We start from the raw sequence: 21208 nt of genomic DNA, 5'->3' as shown, positions 1-21208 counted from the left end.
TATTAATGGTAAGTCCCATTGTTTCTATACAGTCCCAGGACCTTTTTGACTGGGACTTCCATTGTCCCTATTAATCTTGTCCCGAAAAGGTTCCACGACCTTTTTGACTGGATTTTCCATTGTTCCCAATGCGTCCCACTATACCACTGGTATATGAAAACGCTTACTGACAGCTTCCCGTCGGTCGGTGGTTCTTACCGGTGTTGTCCCCGGGTTCTTCGACACCATGTATATTGACCACCATGCATATCCTATCTTGCACTGAGAAATGGTGTTACCACCACCACCACCACCCCCCCCACCCCCAACAACAATTACACCGTTGCTATGAGTAATGACCCTGTTACACTTCACAAGTTTTTAGTTCATTAGAAAATATCGTCATAAAAAAGAGAGGCAAAACTCGGAATAAAAAGAGTGGAACAAACAACGGGCCTCAAACAATCAGAAGCTGTTTAGGTTTCAGTTAACTTACGCATTAGAATACGTGAATTCGATTAGCAAGCCAGTACGCGTGGGTCGCTGCTTCCCTTTTGCTATGAATTTGAAATATTTATCAAGACTGCTAACAAAGATTCATGCCAATTAAATATACTATCAATATTTTTCTTCCATTCTAATATGGTCAACATGTATTGCTAATAACCATTTGCACCGATGAAATTCGGAAATCAGGTCAATTTTAGACCAGTCTCAATACGTTTGAATATAATTTTCATTCAAACATGATCGGGAAAAATTGATTTGCAAATTAATTGCATGGTTGAAAACTAGGTAATCTCAGTTGCTGTGGTGACTCGATGGTTTAATGCACCAGACTCCCAACTAAAAGGGCACCAGTTCGAGTCCCGCCATTAGATCAGTCTCTGTGTGTTCCTGGGCAAAATATTGCAGTCTCGCCTTAATATAACATTCGAGTTTGGCTGTGCCGTATGTTAGTATTTAGGCTCGAATAAACAGTAACACAGAAAGAGTGAAAACAATAAGTTTTATAAAATTTAAAAAATAATTTATTTTCCTCAAAAAATTCTGTAAAAATGAAGAAAGAAAAAAGAACTTACGGTTTAAAAATAAAATCGAAAAAGTTAGTCCACGAATTAAATTGCAAACGTTCTAATAATTTCAGGTTCGAATCCTGATGGAAAATCCCAGATGGATGATGATGACGTATGATGTAGTCAGTACTGTGCTTATCTACAGTTCCTTGCAGAAATATAAATAATGGCACTCCAGTGATGGAAATCCAAATTAAACTTGTAAGCAATGTCTTTCCAAAATTTCTGTGTGAGCACTCCTCATAATATTTCCAGAGAATAAAGAATTATTCCTTCTGAAATCCAACTGATCTGAAGCAAATTAGAACTATAAATCTGGCTACAACAAAATAACCTGACATCAGTGTAAAAAAAGCCCAAAACTGAGAAATCTCTCTCTACACATCTCTATTAAAACTAACAAATGCGTAGTTCTGGAAAAACCAGAATTGCAAAATCAAAGGGGGGTCCCGTGATGGTGTTTATATCACGTACACCAAATATGACCCTGACGAAAACCAATCATTTCTCTAAGAAATAAAAAAAAGTTGTTTACATCTTAAACCCAAAGCCCCTATCATGACCTTGACAACAACCAATCATTTTAAAATAAAATTAGAACTTTGTTTACTAACTTTGAATCAAGGTCAGCATCCAGGCCAACACCTGGTGTTTGTGAAAAGAATGATTCAGGTCAACCAAGTTTCTGGAAAAATATCATTCCAATGAATAAATTTACATTATATTAGCATATAATAGAATAAAAAATTAAAACTGACAAACAATTAAATTAAAATAAATATGAATTAAATCAGATATACGTAACACCTTCCCCCATAAAAAGAAAGATTTTTAAGATAAAGCTTTCTTTTTACTGTAGATTAATACACGAGTTTTGAGAAAAACATAAGAAGTACTCTTATGAATTACAAACAGTGTATTTGAAATGACAAACTTGTATATACGGGAAAGTGCATCTGCTATTAAATTATCTTTTCCCTTGATGTGCCTGATGTCAAGATTACATTCCTGTAACAACAAACTCGACCTTAGTTATCTTTGATTTTTATTTTTCATCTTGCCGATCAAAGTAACGGGTTTGTGGTCACTAAATACAACAATCGAGGCAGGAGCTGAACTAAGGTAAACCTCAAAATGTTGTAATGCCAATATCAAAGCCAAACATTCCTTCTCGACTGTTGAATAATTCCTTTGGTGCTTATTTAATTTCTTGGAAAAATAGCACACTGGATGATCAATACCACTTTCATCTTCTTGAATCAAAACTGCTCCAACCCCAACATCACTTGCATCAACAGTTTAAAAGATTGACTGAAATTTGGAGCTGTAAGAACTGGCGAGCTTTTACGTATGGCTTTCAACTTGTCAAAGGTCTCATGATATTTTTCAGTCCAAAGGAATTTGATTTTCTTACTCAATAAATTTGTCAGGGGTTCAGCAATGTTAGAAAAATTGGAACAAAATGATTGATAGTATCCGGCCATACCCAAAAATCGCATCAGTTGCTATTTATTAATAGGCACAGGAAATTCAGAGATAGCCTTGACCTTAGCATCTATAGGTTTAACTTGTCCATGTCCCACAATATGTCCTAGAAAAGATACACTACCATGGCAGAACTCACTTTTCGATAAATTAATTGTCAAACATGCATCTGTGAGTCTGTCAATGAGTTTCCGAATTCTTGCTAAATGTTCTTTCCAAGTGTCGTTGTAGATGATGACATCATCAATATAAGCATCTCAGTTGTCTAGACCAGAGGTAATCATATTTATGAGGCACTGACATGTACTTGGCGACCTTTCATCCCAAACAGCATTACTTTATATTGGTAAAGTCCATGTGGAGTCACGAATGCCGAAATTTCCTTTGCTCTTTCTGTTAATGGAATCTGCAAAAATTCCTTCAGAAGGTCAAATTTGGTGACGTACTTGCCAGTCTCAATCTTATCAATACAGTCATTGATTCTTGGTAATGGGAATGAATCTGTTTTTTGTCACACTATTCACCTTCCTATAATCAGTACACATATGGAAAGTTTTATCTGGTTTTGGAACAAGTATGCATGGTGAACTCCAGTCACTTTTACTGGACTCTATCAAATCATTCTCCAGCAAATATTGAATTTCCTTTTTCAAGTATTCATGTTTGAGAGGGTTCATCCTGTACGGGTGTTGTTTGACAGGTTTGGAATTTACAATTTCAACGTCATGGAAAATTTTGTTTGTCCTTGCAGGAACACCTGGAAATAAGTGCTCATATTCAAATAATAACTGTTCTAAGTTCATTTCTTTCTTGCTCTTGCAAATGTGAAAGTTTCTGGTCCAGATCTTTCATAATTTCTGAATTCCAAAGATTTGTCACTCCAGTGTCAGTAGAATCTGATGATATTCCTTCACTTAAATCTTCACTGAGTGGGACAGGTACAACTAAATTAATTGCATGTTTAACCTTGCTATCTCTTTCAATATAATGGTACTCCTATAATTTATTTAGATCCCAGGAGCAGTAATATCATAATTTAACTCATTCATTGTCTTCTTAACCTTGTAAGGGCCGTAATATCTAATCAAGAAAAATCTGATGAATGAGCAAGAGAGACAGAACTCCACTATTACAAAACTCAAAAGTTCTCTCCTATTTAGTTCTTTAAAACCATAACTTCACTTCTGATTTGATTTGATGACTGCCAATTCAAACAATATAGACTTGAAAGTTCTGAACCTAAAATTTGACCCTTGACCCGATCGGATAGAGTTAGAAAGGCCAAATTGAGTAAAAGACTTTAACACCGATTTTACTATTATTTTAGATTTTATATTGCTCAAGGGAATTGCCTCTGGATATCTTGTTGGCACACACATAATGGTCAACAGGTATTGGTTACCTGACTTGGTCTTAGGTAAGGGACCAACACAATCTACCATAATTCTACTGAATGGTTTGTTGAAGGCAGGAATAGGTTGTAGATGGGCTTTGGTAATTTTCTGATTCGGTTTTCCTACCATTTGACAGGTATGACTAGATCTACAGTATTTACCAACATCACTTTTGATTTTGGCCAATAGAAGTGAGTTAAGATCTTGTGATAAGTTTTATTGTTCTCTAAATGATCAGCCAATGGAGTTTCATGGGCAAGACTAAGTATTTCCTATCTGTAAGGTTTCAGAACTACAATTTGATAGTTCACTGACCATTCGTCATCAGTAGGTACCTCAGGAGGTCTCCATTTTCTCAAAAGAATTCCGTTTTTAATGAAATAGCAGACAGGAACTTCAGTAGCTTCAGTTTCACTAATGGCCTTCTGAAAAAACAGGAGATCTCAGGATCTTTTTCCTGTTCGACGACAGGTGATTGTTGTTTATCACCCTATTAGAGTAAAGAGAATGAGTTGTTAAAAGAGGATCACTGTGATCAATACTTTCTGAAAGATCCAAACAACGACTGAAAGTGACCTCATCAAAAGCCTGACCAATACATGTGCCAGCTAAAGGAATATTTTCCTTATCGACATCATTCTCAAGAGCTTTCTTTCCATAGCTCTGGTAACTGCACAAGCTGTAAATATATCATGGAATTCTTTCTCAATTGGATCGACTTTCTGATCCAAGCAAGACTTGTTAGTTAAAGTGGATTAACCACAACTTTGTCTCCAGCTAGGTCGTTGCCTAGTAATAAATGAATTCCCTCAACGGGTAAAACAGAGACCATTCCGACTGTCACGGGTCCTGAAACTAAGTCTGATGACAAATTTACACAATGGAGAGGAACATCAACAAAGCCGCACTCTACTCCCTGAATAAGAACACTCTCATTAGAAGAAGACTTCTCAGAAAAAGGTAAAGTACCTGACAATAAAAGACTCTGAGAAGCTCCTGTGTCCCTTAAAATTTTAATAGGGATAGGATTGGCCAAATCAGAGTGATATAGAACCATTTGATATGAATGGTTCATAATTCTCCATAATTAAATCTGACTGGGGTTTGTTAGACCCAACAAATGTATTGCTTTCAATGCATGACCGTGATCTTGACCTCTTAGAAATAAGAGCATTTGGAATATGTCTGTCTTGATTCTGATGCCTATTTTAATTTGTAGGAATCAGAAAAAAACGTGTCCTTTTTTCTTGCAATAGGTACACATAGGAAGAGACAATGATCTTGAATCAAGCTTCTCCAAAGTTTGATTTTTAGAAGTTGTGCCAGTCTGAGTTTTAGAAGGGCTTGTATTAGGCTGAAATACTTTTCAGCCAAAAGACCGATGAGTAGTAGTCTTATTTACAAAAGGAATTTTATGAGTTAAAGAATACTCATCAGGAGCACGAGCAGCATTTTCCAAGGTTTCAATCTGATGCTTATCAAGATAAGATTTAATGTCACTATGTACACAGTTTTTGAACTCTTCAAGTAATATAAGTTGTTTAAGATTTTCATAATCTTGTTCAACTTTCTTGGTTAAGCACCATCTATCAAATAATTGCTCTTTTTCTCTAGCAAATTCGACATGAGTTTGTCCAGCTTCTTTTCTATAGTTTCTGAATTTTTGCCGATAAGCTTCAGGGACTAACTCATAACCCCTTATGATGCATTCTTTGACTGTATCATAGTCACAACATTGTTGAACCGACAGTGAACAGTAAATCTCACTAGCTTTACCAGCGAGTACACATTGTAATAATTGAGTCCAATGCTCCCTTGGCCATTTCACATTTTCAGCAACTTTTTCAAAATAAGGAAAATACTTGTCTACTTCTTTTTCTCTGAAAGGGTGCACTAATCTAATGTTCTTTGCAAGATCAAAACTTAAATTTGGATTTGAAGTATGAATGTGCTTTTCACTTGCCAGTTCCATTTCTTTCATTCTACATTGATATTCCCTCTTTTCCTTCTCTCTTTGCATTAGTCTTTCTTTCTTTCTCTCTTTCTTTCTTATCTAACTGCATTTGTTTTTCTTGCATTTGTCTTTCTTTTTCTTCCTTACTGCATTTATTTTTCTTGCATTTGTCTTTCTTTTTCTTTTTCTTCTGCTTGTAATTGCATTTGTTCTTTTTTCTTTCTCCAATTTTATTTGTTCTTTCTCTTCTCCAATTTCATTTGTTCTTTCTCTTTCTCTTTTTCCAATTGCAACTGCATTTGCATTTGTTTTCTTCTTTATCTTTCTGAAGTTCCAGCTTCCTCAACTCCAATTCCATCTTGTATTTAATTCTAATTCCTTCATTTGTGTGTCAGAGTCTGATACAGACTTACTGACTGAAACCGAAGCACTTTTATCCTAAACATTCTTTTCAACCAAATACTGAAGCAAAATATTTCTTATTTCCTGTTTCGTTAAGGAAGCCTTTACTTTAGAAGGATCGTATTTTCTGGCAAGTTTAATCAGATCATCTTTTTTGAAAAGATCTAATTGTTCCTGGGTAGGATTTGAAAGAAAGATTTCCACTTTTGATGCCATTATAGAAAAAGCTTGTTGATCTCACTAAAGATTTCAAAAACATGGGGAAATCAAATCTCAAAAAACAATGTCTTCCAAAATGTTTTAGCCAGAATACAAAAATTTCAGACAAGCTACCCAATTCTATGTTACATTTTTTGGCTCGAATAAACAGTAACACAGAAAGAGTGAAAATAATAAGTTTTTTAAAATTTAAGAAATAATTTATTTTCTTGGACAAATTCTGTAAAAATGAAAAAAAGACAAGAACTTATGGTTTCAAGAATCAAATCCAAAAATAGTCTAAGAATAATCCATGATTTAAATTGCAAAAGTCCTAGTAATAAATGTTCTAATAATTTCAAGTTTGAATCCTGATAGAAAATCCAAGATGGATGATGATGACGTATGCTGAAATCAGTATTGTGCTTATATCCAGTTCCATGTAGAAATACAAATAATGGCACTCCAGTGTTGGAAATCCAAATTAAATTTGTAAGCAATGTCTTTCCAAAATTTCTGTGTGAGCACTCCTCAAAATATTTTAGAGAATAAAGAATTATTCCTTTTGAAATCCAACTGATCTAAAGAAAATTAGAACTATAAATCTGTTTACAACAAAATAACTTGACATCAGTGTAAAAAAGCCCCAAAACTGATAAATCTCTCTCTACACATCTCTATTAAAACTAACAAATGCGTAGTTATGGAAAAACCAGAATTGCGAAATCAAAAGGGGGGTCATGTGATCGTGTTTGTGTCACATACACCAAAAATGACCCTAATGAAAACCAATCATTTTCTCTAAGAAATAAAAAAAAAAGTTGTTTACATTTTAACCAAAAAGCCCCATCATGACCTTAACAACAACAAATCATTTTAAAATAAAATTAGAACTTTGTTTACTAATTCTGAATCAAGGTCAGCTTCCAGACCAACACCTGGTGTTTATAAAAAGAATGATTCAGGTCAACCAATTTTCTGGAAAAATATCAGCTGCAGTGAATAAATTTACATTATAATATACAATAGAATAAAAAATTAAAAACCGATAAACAATTAAATTAAAATAAATATGAATTAAATCAGATATACGCAACATGTAAAACAGCAAACAAACATTCTTCAGTTAGATATAAGTGTCACGGAATTGTGTTAGAGTTATATCAATATGTATATGTTGTCAAAAATGTACTTGCGGTTTCGTCGCCACGTACAGCATCACCCAAGTGTGGTATATTTTTTCAGCTCTAGTTATTTTGAAATCCTGAGTGAAACTATAACCCTGCACGTGTAAATTGCCTGCAGCGGGAAACCTAAGTACCTAGCTGCGCATATCTGTCACAGCTAGGGTACATATAGAGCAAATTCTCTATAACCAAATTACATTACGCAGAGTCTTGTCAGAAAGCTTACCCCTTTATGGAAGCAAATCTCCAGCTGTAGAGCTGCCTTATGCCATGCCTTGTATTTGGTTTGATGTGGAGTCACCAGCTGTAGAGCTGCTTTATACATGCCTGCCATACCTTATACATCGTTCGATGTGGAGTCACAGAACTCTGGGGTTTCATGTGACGTATACGCTGTGTTATGGTGACGCTGGATCGGACCATGCGTGGCGCTTCTCTGGCCATTGACTAGAGCACGTGGAACCGGAGTTGCATCTTGGATGTCAAATTGGCGCCACAATAGTTATATATAGTGTTCCATGTTATTTCCACTATTGCATTTCATAATTTCATTCATTCCTTTTCAATATCGGTTTACGATCAATAGATTCATAATTTCATTAATTCCTATTGCAATGTCATTATGTGAACGATCGATAGGTTCATAATTTCATTCATTCCTGTCGTTACGTGAACGATCGATAGGTTCATAATTTCATTCATTCCTATTGCAATGTTGTTATGTGAACATTGATAGGTTCATAAATTTCATAAATTCTTTTTTCAATATCGGTTTACGATCGATAGGTTCATAATTATATTCTTTTCAAAATCATTATTTGAAAGATACATTCAAATTTACATGCTTTTCAATATTGTTGTATGAATGATACATTCAAGATTTCGTTTATATTGGGGTGTAGATCATATACTTTTCGTTTTGTTTATAATGGTGTCAGATTTGTTAATATTTATTTTGGGTTTCTAAATAAACATCTTGTAAATGCAGTTGCTTTTGGTGTCTTCCTTAATCCAGTCCCAACCCGGCTTCATCCTGTGACAATAAGTTATTTTGAAGTTATGTTCTTTTTGAGCAAGAATTGAATTAAATAAGTCTGGGGAAGGAATATTTAGAGGCCGTCGGGTCAGACTTACTCGTCAGCAATATCAAATGTGTTCTCCCTCCTGCTAGGAAGAAAATGCGGTTTTGTATGTATTACATAATCCATCTTTCGATAGATTTTTTAGCTTTGCTGTATGATTACAATTCTAACTATTTGGGATGTATAAAAGTTTGATTCACTGCGTCCAAAAATATGTATGCGCTATTTGGGATGTATAAAAGTTTGATTCACTGCGTCCAAAAATATGTATGCGCTGACATCAAAGGAAAACATAATCAGTTCCAATCTGAGTGTGTGATAAGGAAGTACGGATTGAACAGCTGTATCTAACGGCAGATCAAGCCAATAAGATTATATGGACATGTAATAATAAATATACAGATAAAAACTGGTTGCTGAAATGTTTATTTGGTGACAAATACAAAGACAAAGGTACAATGAATATTTTCAATACTTGTGTCTGATACAGACAGTACAGTCAATCGATCAGTTCAACTTCAGTGCAAAATACAAGAAATCATGAAAAATAAATATAATATACCATGTACTTTATCTTTACTCAAACAAATAGCATGATCTATAAATACCACAATTAACATATATGGATTGTCTCAATGGTCATCTGAACCTTACAACAGTCCCATCATCTTTTTATAATCCCTAAAAAATGTGTCACCTCCTCTTTGTTCAAATGCTCCTTTAACAAAAACAAAATATTTAAATAATAATACATGTCATTCAATATTTAACATTTTAAAGCCCATTCTTACAAAATGTCAGTGACAAGTAACATTTATTCTTCAGTTACCCTTGTAAACATGAACGCGTTATTTCCATATACAGTCTCATAGTATCTGATTAAGATCTAGACGCTATTAACAACCAAGTTGAAGATATAAATCAGCATACGTTGAGGACAATCCATAGAGATCATAAAACTTCCCAGTGTCAGTCTTATTTTGAGATTTTGTATGAACCAATCACAGAGGACTTTTGATAGCTCAATCTTGAAACTCAGACTCACACTCAGTTTTATTAGCTTAGCTGCATTTAAATGGACAACTGCAAAATTAACATACGTGATCATTAATTCAACTTTATGTTTCCTGCAGACAGATATTACATAGCTGAAAATAAACAGTTTAAAACTATGAAACATCAAACAATATTTCAAATGCTTGATTGAAGAAACCTTTTGTTTTACCTCCAATCAGTGAAGCACTTCTATACGTTAATTGGAACACCTCTTTTGACACATTCTGATGAGCAGATCAAATGAAAAAAAGTGATTTGCTTTACATGTATTTGGGAAAAATATGTATAAAATCTTCAAATCAGTATGAAGACAGTGTATGAAATTAATTAGTACAAGGACAAAGTGTATGATAATTAATTAGTACAAGGACACAATCAGTGTATGATAATTAATTATTATGAGAATACAGTGTATGATATACCTCAGTACAAGGACATTCAGTTGTACAGAGGTATATCATATACTGGTACAAGGACACAATGTATGATAACTAATTAGTACAAGGACACAGTGTATGATAATTAATTAGTACAAGGACACAGTGTATGATAATTAATTAGTACAAGGACACAGTCAGTGTATGATAATTAATTATTATGAGAATACAGTGTATGATATACCTCTGTACAAGGACATTCAGTTGTACAGAGGTATATCATCTACTGGTACAAGGACACAGTGTATGATAATTAATTAGTACAAGGACACAGTGTATGATAATTAATTAGTACAAGGACACAGTCAGTGTATGACAATTAATTATTATGAGAATATAGTGTATGATATACCTCTGTACAAGGACATTCAGTGTATGATATACCTCAGTACAAGGACATTCAGTGTATGATATCAATTATTATGAGGACATAATGCAGGGGTCATGCTACCAGGTGAAGAGGGCAACTAAGTCACCTGAAAAATGTAAACTTCACCCATTTCTGTTAAGAAAGCGAAAGCAACTTCACCCTATGCTTTTTTTAGACATACAATGTGTTACAGTAGTTGATGACTTTTGAGAAACCCCCTCGCTGTAGCCGGGAAATGCTGACAGTGCAGTGTAATAGCTCATGGCAAAATGTATTGTATGCGGTGTTGATACCAACTGTGCCGACAAACAAACTCTTGCACATTTACAGCATGTCTTTTAATAGCTGACCAACCATTAACCCTTTCCCTAGCAAGTTATCACTCCTTGATTTCTGCAAGTTAGACCTACCATTTGATGCTAAAAACATGCCAACTTATGTTTTGATGCTTAACATCAATCTGTAAATAGCAATTCATAATGATACAACTAGTTATGAATACATTCTAATTTTTAAAAAAGATTTAAATGAAGATTTTAATTGCATTATTTTCCTTATAAAATCACTTTAAAACCGTAAGTGAACCTATAATGGTGGACATCACTGTCTACAAAATGCTACCTCATTAGACTCTCTGTTTTCATAAATAATTCAGCAAATGGATTAAGGAAAATACAGAATTCATAGAGAGCAAAGTCTAAATATTAAGTTATAGAAGATTTAGCTTAATATAATCAAGAAGGTCAGAAACATGTGGGATGATGCTATGTTGTGGAATTTGAAAAGAGCTGCAACTTTGTAAGGTCAAAGTTGTTTTCTGACATTTATTTTTGTTGGAGTATGTAGAAAGCATTGAAGCAAATACTATTTAACCAATGCATGATGTTACCACAAGTATGTAAGTGAATAACAAACCCATACATTTGCAATCCTATCAATGGGTTGTTGTAATGTAGCTAGAAAGTTATTGGTTACAGTTACATTAAGAAAATACCTTTCTCAAAATAGAAGCACTCATGGAGCCATATATGCCCTTGGTTCCATTGATTTGGTCATATATTTACCTTAATGCTTGTGTGTTGTCTATGAATAGTTAAAGTGAAGTTTAATCTGTAACACTGCAGTTAGGATGAACAGTATGGTATGAAGTTCATGTGCCTTTGTTTGGTTAATGTACATGTTACAGGGGAATATTTCAAAGGAATTTAGAAATCTTTTTGACTGCCATTTTATAGAAAAGTTTCAGAAATTACAAACAAAGAATTAAGTGGTAGTTGATGGTTTTCCGACTTATAAGACTACAATCTCATTACTCCTACTGTTTTAAATTAATTACAATGTGCTCTTCTAAAGTCTTATGTCCAAAATACAAAACATCTATCTCCATACAAAAATGCACTTTCAAGTATGAATACAATGGGCATTAATATAATAATTTTTATACATGTACAAAATTTGTTTATAATAAACATACAGAAATACTGATTATTCAACTTCAAATTAAAATATTGCTTAAAACTAAATGTTAAATGGATGTCTTGCTTTGCTCCCACTTCTCCCTGTTCAAACTCCCACTTCTCCCTGTTCAAACTCCCACTTCTCCCTACTCTGTCTAGAAGAAGTCTGAAATTCAAGTTTAGATTGACCCCTGGAGTGTGATAAATATTAGTACAAACACAAAGTGTATGAAATGAATTATTACAAGGAATTAGTGCATAATACAAAGTATTATGAGGACAGTGTGTAATATAAATTAGTATGAGGACAGTCAGGGTATGATATAAATTAGTATGAAGACAGTCAGGGTATGATATACATTAGTATGAAGACAGTCAGTGTATGATATAAATTAGTATGAAGACAGTCAGGGTATGATATACATTAGTATGAGGACAGTCAGGGTATGATATACATTAGTATGAAGACAGTCAGGGTATGATATACATTAGTATGAAGACAGTCAGGGTATGATATACATTAGTATGAAGACAGTCAGGGTATGATATACATTAGTATGAAGACAGTTAGGGTATGATATACATTAATATGAAGACAGTCAGGGTATGATATACATTAGTATGAAGACAGTCAGGGTATGATATACATTAATATGAAGACAGTCAGGGTATGATATACATTAGTATGAAGACAGGGTATGATATAAATTAGTATGAAGATCGTCAGTGTATGATATACATTAGTATGAAGACAGTCAGGGTATGATATACATTAGTATGAAGACAGTTAGGGTATGATATACATTAGTATAAAGACAGTCAGGGTATGATATACATTAGTATGAAGACAGTCAGGGTATGATATAAATTAGTATGAAGACAGTGTGTGATATACATTAGTATGAAGACAGTCAGGGTATGATATACATTAGTATGAAGACAGTCAGGGTATGATATACATTAGTATGAAGACAGTCAGGGTATGATATACATTAGTATGAAGACAGTGTGTGATATACATTAGTATGAAGACAGTCAGAGTATGATATACATTAGTATGAAGACAGTCAGGGTATGATATACATTAGTATGAAGACAGTCAGGGTATGATATACATTAGTATGAAGACAGTCAGGGTATGATATACATTAGTATGAAGACAGTCAGTGTATGATATAAATTAGTATGAAGACAGGGTATGATATAAAGGAGATATAATTGTTAACACAGGTAAAGTCTGAGAATTCAATATGAGATTCTTATCAATTTCACATAAAAGACAACAAAATTGCAGAGTCATACATTTCATAAGATGTTAGTTTACTATTCTTCAGTGGTAAGATTGTAAACAGTTCATTTTTAGATAGTAATCTATCTATGCTCCTTCCAAAGAAAGCGCTGGTCATTCACAAGTTCAGCAAAGTGTCTGTTGAAAGGACTGAAGTATTGGTCCAGCAGTTGTCGAGTTTCTGGAAGCATGTTTCCAACTTGAAGATTGGATATACTTCGTTGGTTTTCTATTGGTTTTTCAAGGACATACTTCATTTCCTTGCTACTCAAGTCTCCTGCAAATTAAGATATTTAAAAATCTGGGATATTCTGCATGGTCACTGCATGAAGGAAATAAACAACATCTGGCTAGCAGTTTTGTTAAATAATCTTGACATTGTTCCAAAAATAGCTATGGATGAAGGGTCATGTGACCAAACAATATAAAAAACCAAATAGAAAAAAAAAAGAAAGGAACAGGAAATAAAAACATCCAAGTTTTGTTTTCTATCATGGTGGCACATAGTCTGGCACCCTGACCATCTCCATTTATGCTTATCTTTGTAACGTAATGAAAAGAAACGTCGAGGATCCCAGACTAGTTGGTGCTTAGCGATGTCTGTTTTGGAATATTTTGGATTATTATCTACAATCATGCTGCATGACTAGCCAAATCAGCACCATTTTGATGATCATAATTCAGTTAATCTTCAAACTGTACAAAGGTATTAGGAGCTCCCACAGCAACAATGAATAAAATGATGAATATAAATTAATCTATCAAAACTACAATTCATAATACTCCATCAGCAACATAGCTAGACCATTATTCAACCTACACGAGTATGAATGAGGAAGGCATTCCTCTCATCGCATAGCGAACAAAAAGAAAGAGGTTGTGTATATTCAGTGCAAACATTGGTCATGAAATCATTGTGTGGATTTTCTCGTATTAAGGTTGATTGCAATACTAACAAATCATTAAAATAACTGGTCTGAAATGCATTTTTTGTCCTTGTAAAATCTTTATTCACAGCTGGGTATCTGCACACAGGCAGCTATGCCTGCTCCATAATGAAATATAATATACATGATGCTGGAAGGAATTTATGGAAACTACTTACGCAGCGTGAGGAATTTGAAAATATTGTTCATGGTGTGTTCTAGGTTGACAGAATAGTCCTCCAGTCTTAGAATGAGTATTTGGTTCCCCTCAAATACCCTTAGCCAATCATCCAAATAGACCGAGTACAGGCCCAGTCTCAAGCGTACCTACAAAGGGAAACACATTTTCACTAGCCATGGTTCTTATATGTTGACCTATCTACACCTTGGTGGATTGAGCAAATATTTGGTGCTTTGTCCTAGCAAGATATATTGGATTTCATGAGCTGCCTCCCTTGGCATGTAATGCCAGCTAACTTATAGCAAGTAACAGCGGTGCACTGTACATCATCCGAAAATAGTGGAGGCAATGGACTTTAAAAGGATACTCTCTAAGTTTAACATCGAAAGTGTGACTACTTACCTGAGAGAGGCCATTACAGGTGCATTTGAGTGAAAGGTATTCATACAAACATGGACTGGTAGTGGAAAATTGCTTATTTATGAGTCCATTCAAGTTGTGTGCTCCCCTTGTCTCGATCATGTAGGAACAGTGTTAAAATTTTAACAAATTAATTTGATTGGATGCAGTGGCTTGCTGCCTCATCCAATCAAATTCACAGATCCTAAGCACAGAAGCATCTTCTTGATCCACCAATGCGTAGATACGGTTAACATATTGGAACCCTGGCTAGCGATGATAAGAGAAACACCTAATTTAATGCATATTTGTTAAACCAATGTTGTAAACTCCATCTCAGAAAGAAAATAATCTTTGTGGATGCACACTTCATTTTTAACTTTAAATTGTATCAAATAAAAATAAACAAAATTAAATCACATTCTAAATTTTAAATCCTTTATTTGGAATAATTTGTGTAGGTACCAAATGAAAAACAAAAATCAGCCAAAGCATTTCATCTAATTTTCTACTTCAATTTTATTTTTCCAACAGCTCCAAATAAATATTTCTTTAACAAACTAATAAGCAATGCAGTGTCTTGTTATAACATCAAGTTGATGTTGTTGTTGTTGTAGGGTTTAATGCCATTTCTCAGCACAAGACAGGCTATATATGGCGGCCAGTATAAATGGTGGAGAAAGAACCCAGGAAAACCCTGGAAAGAACCACCAACCTACAAGAAGCTACTGGCAAGCTTTCTCACATACCCACATTGGCCAAACCTGAGACTCGAACCCACACAGATAAAGGTGAGACGGCAGTGATCCATAATGGTGAGCACTTTAGTCCAATCAGCGACTTGGGGCCCAATAACATCAAGTCAGTTCAGGTGATTGATTGATTGTTTGATTGATTGATAGACAGCTAGCTAGATAGATAGACAGACAGATACACACATACACACACAAAACCCATATCAGCACAATTATTAACAATATATGCAAAATTTATCTTGGGAATCAAATCAAATTAAAATGAAAGTTTCTACCTACTTTAGCTGTTATAGCTAATTGTTCGTCATATACGCACTCTCGCACAGAGCGCACGTGTGAACAATTGCTATAAAGATTAGTTGTCTGCACAACAGCATTGTGGAAATCCTCAGCAGATTTGTTTGCTAGATGAAAGTAGAGGTAGTCTGAGTACAACCTAAAAGGAGACAAACAACATATCAGCAATGCAAAGACAGTTGCAAGTTCAAAACTAAGACTGACTGCCCATATAAGTTATGTCATTTAGGCATCGTTTTGTACAATTAATTGGAGAACCTACAACTTATTACCGGTAGCTTGAGGATGACCTGTAAATTTACTATTCGAAGTCTTGCTTTGTAAAATTATTAGTCTGATCTATAACTTATGCATTTCTAGGGAAATGTGGTTATGAATACCATAAGTCAGTTGTTAGTTGTAATGCATTCTCACACAAAGATATACACAAATATACATGTAAAAGTAAGTACAAAGAAATAGAGGTCTAGATCTGTCAACCTTTACAACACAAACTTATTTGTAGCAGAAGTTCATGCACAATTACACAAAACATAAATATACATGTACGAATAATCACAGGGTGCACAATGATGCACACATATATAAAATTATAAATGTAAAAATATGCAAATAGAAATTCAGGCAAACAATTACGCAGATACATTACCCAAATGCACATGTAGCACTAAGAAATACAGGTGCACAATTAGCACATATATACACCAATGCACACATAGCACAAAGAAATACATGTGCACTATTAAACACACATACACACACATATACACAAATGTACATGTAAAAATAAATAAAGAGAAACACTTGTGCACTATTACACACAAACACACAAAAAAGTATGCATATATGCACAAGTAAAGACTTGGACAAAAGCAAATGCACACACCTGTCAGTTGGATTCCGGACGATTAGGATAAGCTTTACATCAGGTAGGAGATGGTGGATGTAGTCAGGGTTGGTGTATTGTGGTTCCAAGAAGTGCTCGTTTTCTGGATAGTTGTACCAGTCTGGGTTGTCCCAGAATAAGGACACACTAGCCTCTCCTTCACAAAGAAAAAAAATCACATTCTTCAAACTGGTTTACAATCATATGACTTGTTTCATGAATCAGGTCAACATTTACATTAAAATACAATTTAACAGTTAGAGGAATGATGGGTAATTTGTTCATGTAAATATTTCCCAACCTCTCTTGCATCCCACATATAACACCATGAAGAATACATGTCCAAAGTAAAAAGGGGTATAACTCTTCTCAAAACAGTGCAAATATGACTGCTCAACATGCATATTTTCTGATGATGACCTTAATCATTGCACAAAGTCACAGCAAAGTCCAATGAGAAATGTGAGAGAAGTTGCATTTACAAAATTCTATCATTAATTAAGTCCAGCTTTAAGTCAAAAGGACAATTAAAAAAATTCTGCAAGCACATTGATTTGTCAGTATCTGCATCATTAGATGATGTCATGGTATACAGTTTCACAGACATACAAAGCTAGGAGACAAGCTGTCTGATACTGTATTTAGCTGTTAGTCATAAAGGGCAGTAACTCACTTTACTTGCAAATGCACATGAATTTATTAATATGCACATCTTTGACTAAGGACCATAAGAGGTATAATCCATTAACTGTGATACAAGTTGCAATCACAAGATTCTGTCAAGACATCCATGATGATCGATTTAAAACTGAGATAAACTGCATTCACAAAATTTTGTCATACACTAAGTAAAAAAGGTGGGACTTTTATTTCAAAAAAATAAAAATTAAAGGGAGTGAAGTGATTTGTTGGCCTGCATATATATTTACCATGTTTCATGGTACTCCAATAAAACTTGCAAGATTAGTTGTATTCACAAAACTTATGATGGATAGAAGGACAGATGTGATGATTCCCATACAGCCATATTGATAAAAAAAATGTTTGGTCCGAGGAACATTCTTCTAATATTTTCTGCATGTGTTTGAAGTGAAGTAGGTAAATGATACAAGGAAAAAAATACATTGGTATATTAACAGGACATATTTTCATTGGCCCATCACAGAAACCAATTCTGTGACATTACTTGTGTATGACTATATGGACATGTTTGAGCGAAGGTCACACTGATTTAAGACAGTGGGTCAAACAATTTGACTGCATATGTTGAGCAGCAGGGATGGTGAACAGACTTTTTAGAGCAGTCCATTTTTAAAAATAAAGCTTCCCACAAAAATGAAAAGAATGTTAAACTGAATTTCCTACAGCATTAGTGCATTTTTGTCTTGATGTTTATGTGTCAAATTTGTATGCGCCCTGGTTTACCAACCAGGGACATTCACACGTGCAGTGATGCAGTTAGGTGGTGTAATTAAATCATTATTATATTAATAATAATGAGCGATTCTGCACTAAACATGGAATCTCGTACAACTAAACTAGCTCAACAGCAACTAGAGGCAATTAAAAAATATCTCCCCATCCATGATTCTGTCAAGCAACAACTATAAGCACATCAGGAGTCTCAGGTGGAATTTACAGAAGGTACAGAACAGTTATTTAAACCAACTGTCGAACCAACAAAGAAAATTGTTACAGCAACTGAGGCAGCATAAAGAGCTCTTGAGACATTACCTGTTGATATTGTTGGCCATCTTCGAGCAACATGACCACCACTATGGCAACTCGTTCAACCACAACCTGAAGTTCAACCACAACCTGAAGATCAACCTCTGCCAAAAGTTAACATTTTAGATAAATTTACGCCTGAAGGTATTGCTGCCATCAAGATTCCAGACGAATTAATAAATATTGCTGCATTTGGATATCATGATAGAGATAAGTATATGAAAACCAAATATGATAAAACTATAAAATCTGCTGATTGGGTTAGGGATGTATGTCACATCTCTACTGATACTCTGCAGATCAGACATGATGAAGATGTTAATCAGTTTAACATTTTTTTTACCAGACAGGAAGTAAGTATAGCAAAAGAAAGAAAACAAAAAGAATAAGAAATAAAGCAGCAACTTGAAAAAGCTAAACAAGAAAGGAAATCTGCCTTAAGAGCAGGGAACAAAAAAGCAGATAAAGCCTCAAGAGAGGAGGTAGAAGGAGCAACTGAAAGTCGTATTGCTACTCCAGGAAGTGGTCTTATTACATCATACCCCAATAATGTCCTTGCTGATGTTGATAGACTAGAAATTCTAATTGGCAGAAGATGAGCCAGCAATAATTCCCCATAAATCATCAAAGAAGCAGCTGCTATTTGTCATAGATTATTCACAGGTGGTATAATGGACATTAATGTTTATCGGTCCCTCATTGATTAAAGTGTTGATAATTACTGCAGTGATTGAGGCAATTAGATCACTGACAAGAAAATAAGATGATCATACATAATGCTCAACGTGGACCTGTAATGGTCAGGGTGATAAATTTGCAATTACCAACATATAAAGTGATCTATGGAGATGGACTCAGTGATGTTGTTCAGGGTCTATTCCAAAGGATAGCCCCAAAAGCAATACCAATTGCAAAGCAACTGGGAATGAAAGCTATTGACACTGTTTGTGATAAAGGTATTTGTGTTGTTGGTGATGTTGCTAGTAAAGCATTCTCAGCAAACAGAGATAAGATTGGCACGATTAATATGCAGACCACCAGCGGTCTGACCTCAGCCAGTAGAATTGCCCACCACTGAAGTTATGCTGGCAGGTGTCAGTAAAATATAAAATAACAAATCAAGCTGCATATCAAAAAATAGCAGAGTTGGCTGGTGTACCCATGTCATAAAAGAAAAAATGTAACTGCTAGTCTGATAGTATGAAGTGGTCTTCGTGTTAGACGATAACAAATATAAATAATGTTTAAATGTGCATCTGATCCAGCATTTGACATGGATGCACCAGTTCTCAAGGATGAATTGGTGCATGATTATCAATATTATTCTTATGATGCACGTGTACTTAATGTATGAGGAAGAATCGAGCTGCAAGATCAGGATATTTCCTGCCTGCTGAGGCATTCACTGAGATCGAAGGTAGACTGTTGAAAGCAAATGATACAGCATACGGTGAGTTGGTTTTGTTAATAATGGCATCATGGCATTGTTCAACAGTGCCACATATAGCATCGATGAAAGAAACGTGCAATCATGCCGGAAAGCATTGATGATGATATGATGATACTTGGCCTTGCAAGATACAGTGATGATTACTTGAGATCAGACGGTCCATCAATGATGTTTGCAAAGGATACCACTGATCAGCCCGAAAAGCTGCAACGTAAGACTGAATGCAGCGGGAACTTAAGTTGCATCCATGAATGAAAATTTCAACTTGGGATTCACATCATGTCAATCAAATGTTAAACAGTAATGAAGGATTTTCATGTGTAATCCCACTATCACGTATCTTTGGATTCTGCAGACAGGTTATACAAGTTATATTTGCTGCTAAACACACAGTGGTATTTGTCAGAAGAGCCACCAACACTGATGCAATATGGCATGCTGCTGGGGTTGATGCAGGTAAAGTAATAGTAACAAAACTTTTGATGTGGATGCCAGCAATAACTCCATCACTCGATGAAGAACAACGCTGTTCTCTTTCATGGACTCAGGTGGTAAATCAACGTTGTTGTGGGTGATGATGACCACAGACAGTATTCAAAGTAATGTTGCTGGGTTATTCACATGGCAGTTAGCATCACAGCAGGGGGTGTCAGTACCACGACATATATTCATCGCGTTTCAGGAAAATGCCTGCGCAGATTTGCAGGAACGAAATCCAGTGGTGTTTTAAACGCTTGGGGTTAGTGAAGTTTCTTTGAGGATTAATGGACATCATGAACCGTCTGAAGAAGTGTTGCTGAATTTTGATAATAATCGTGTTGCACGTGTTTATCATCGGTTGATGACGTTCATTGGGCGTGATCAAAATGTTGATTCTGGTTGGCAGATATCTTAGCGGGATTTACAACAGTATATACGATCTATTATTTCTCACTGGAACACTTGGATTTGTTCAGACAATCAATCGTTGACATACATTTTCAAACTCATGTAGCACGACTGCCCACTGGTGGTGATAGAGCAATCGCTGTTATACTCTCAGACAAAACAATGCTGCTTGAAGGTGTAGGTGGATGAATGAGAGTAATTGATGCCCCAGTGGAAAACATGTAATTGGATTGCTAGCCATCCTGAGTGCACAATTAGTAATTATATCACCAATGATGTTATAATGTTATATCATCATGTTAATGTTATTCTGACTCCTGGTCAGATTAAAAA

General features: G+C 34.9%; 1 protein-coding gene across 1 annotated transcript in view; it reads right to left on the bottom strand.

Annotated features, from left to right (window-relative positions):
* Positions 1-9166: 9166 nt before the first annotated feature.
* The window catches only part of LOC149795015 (carbohydrate sulfotransferase 15-like), a 106595-nt gene continuing 94553 nt past the window's right edge, over positions 9167-21208 (bottom strand). The window contains exons 5-8 of the mRNA XM_089964680.1: positions 16810-16966; positions 15906-16062; positions 14471-14618; positions 9167-13642 (exon numbers count right to left, since the gene is read on the bottom strand). Coding sequence (XP_089820806.1) covers positions 13449-13642; positions 14471-14618; positions 15906-16062; positions 16810-16966 — 656 coding nt within the window. The 3' untranslated portion in view covers positions 9167-13448. The remainder of the gene's footprint in view (positions 13643-14470; positions 14619-15905; positions 16063-16809; positions 16967-21208) is intronic.

Source organism: Sinohyriopsis cumingii, chromosome 7 (assembly GCF_028554795.1).
Source record: "Sinohyriopsis cumingii isolate HCF-2022 chromosome 7, ASM2855479v2, whole genome shotgun sequence".
NCBI classification, from domain to species: Eukaryota; Metazoa; Mollusca; class Bivalvia; order Unionida; family Unionidae; genus Sinohyriopsis; species Sinohyriopsis cumingii.
Note: the sequence above shows the minus strand (reverse complement) of the source record. Positions and strands in the feature narration are given on the sequence as shown.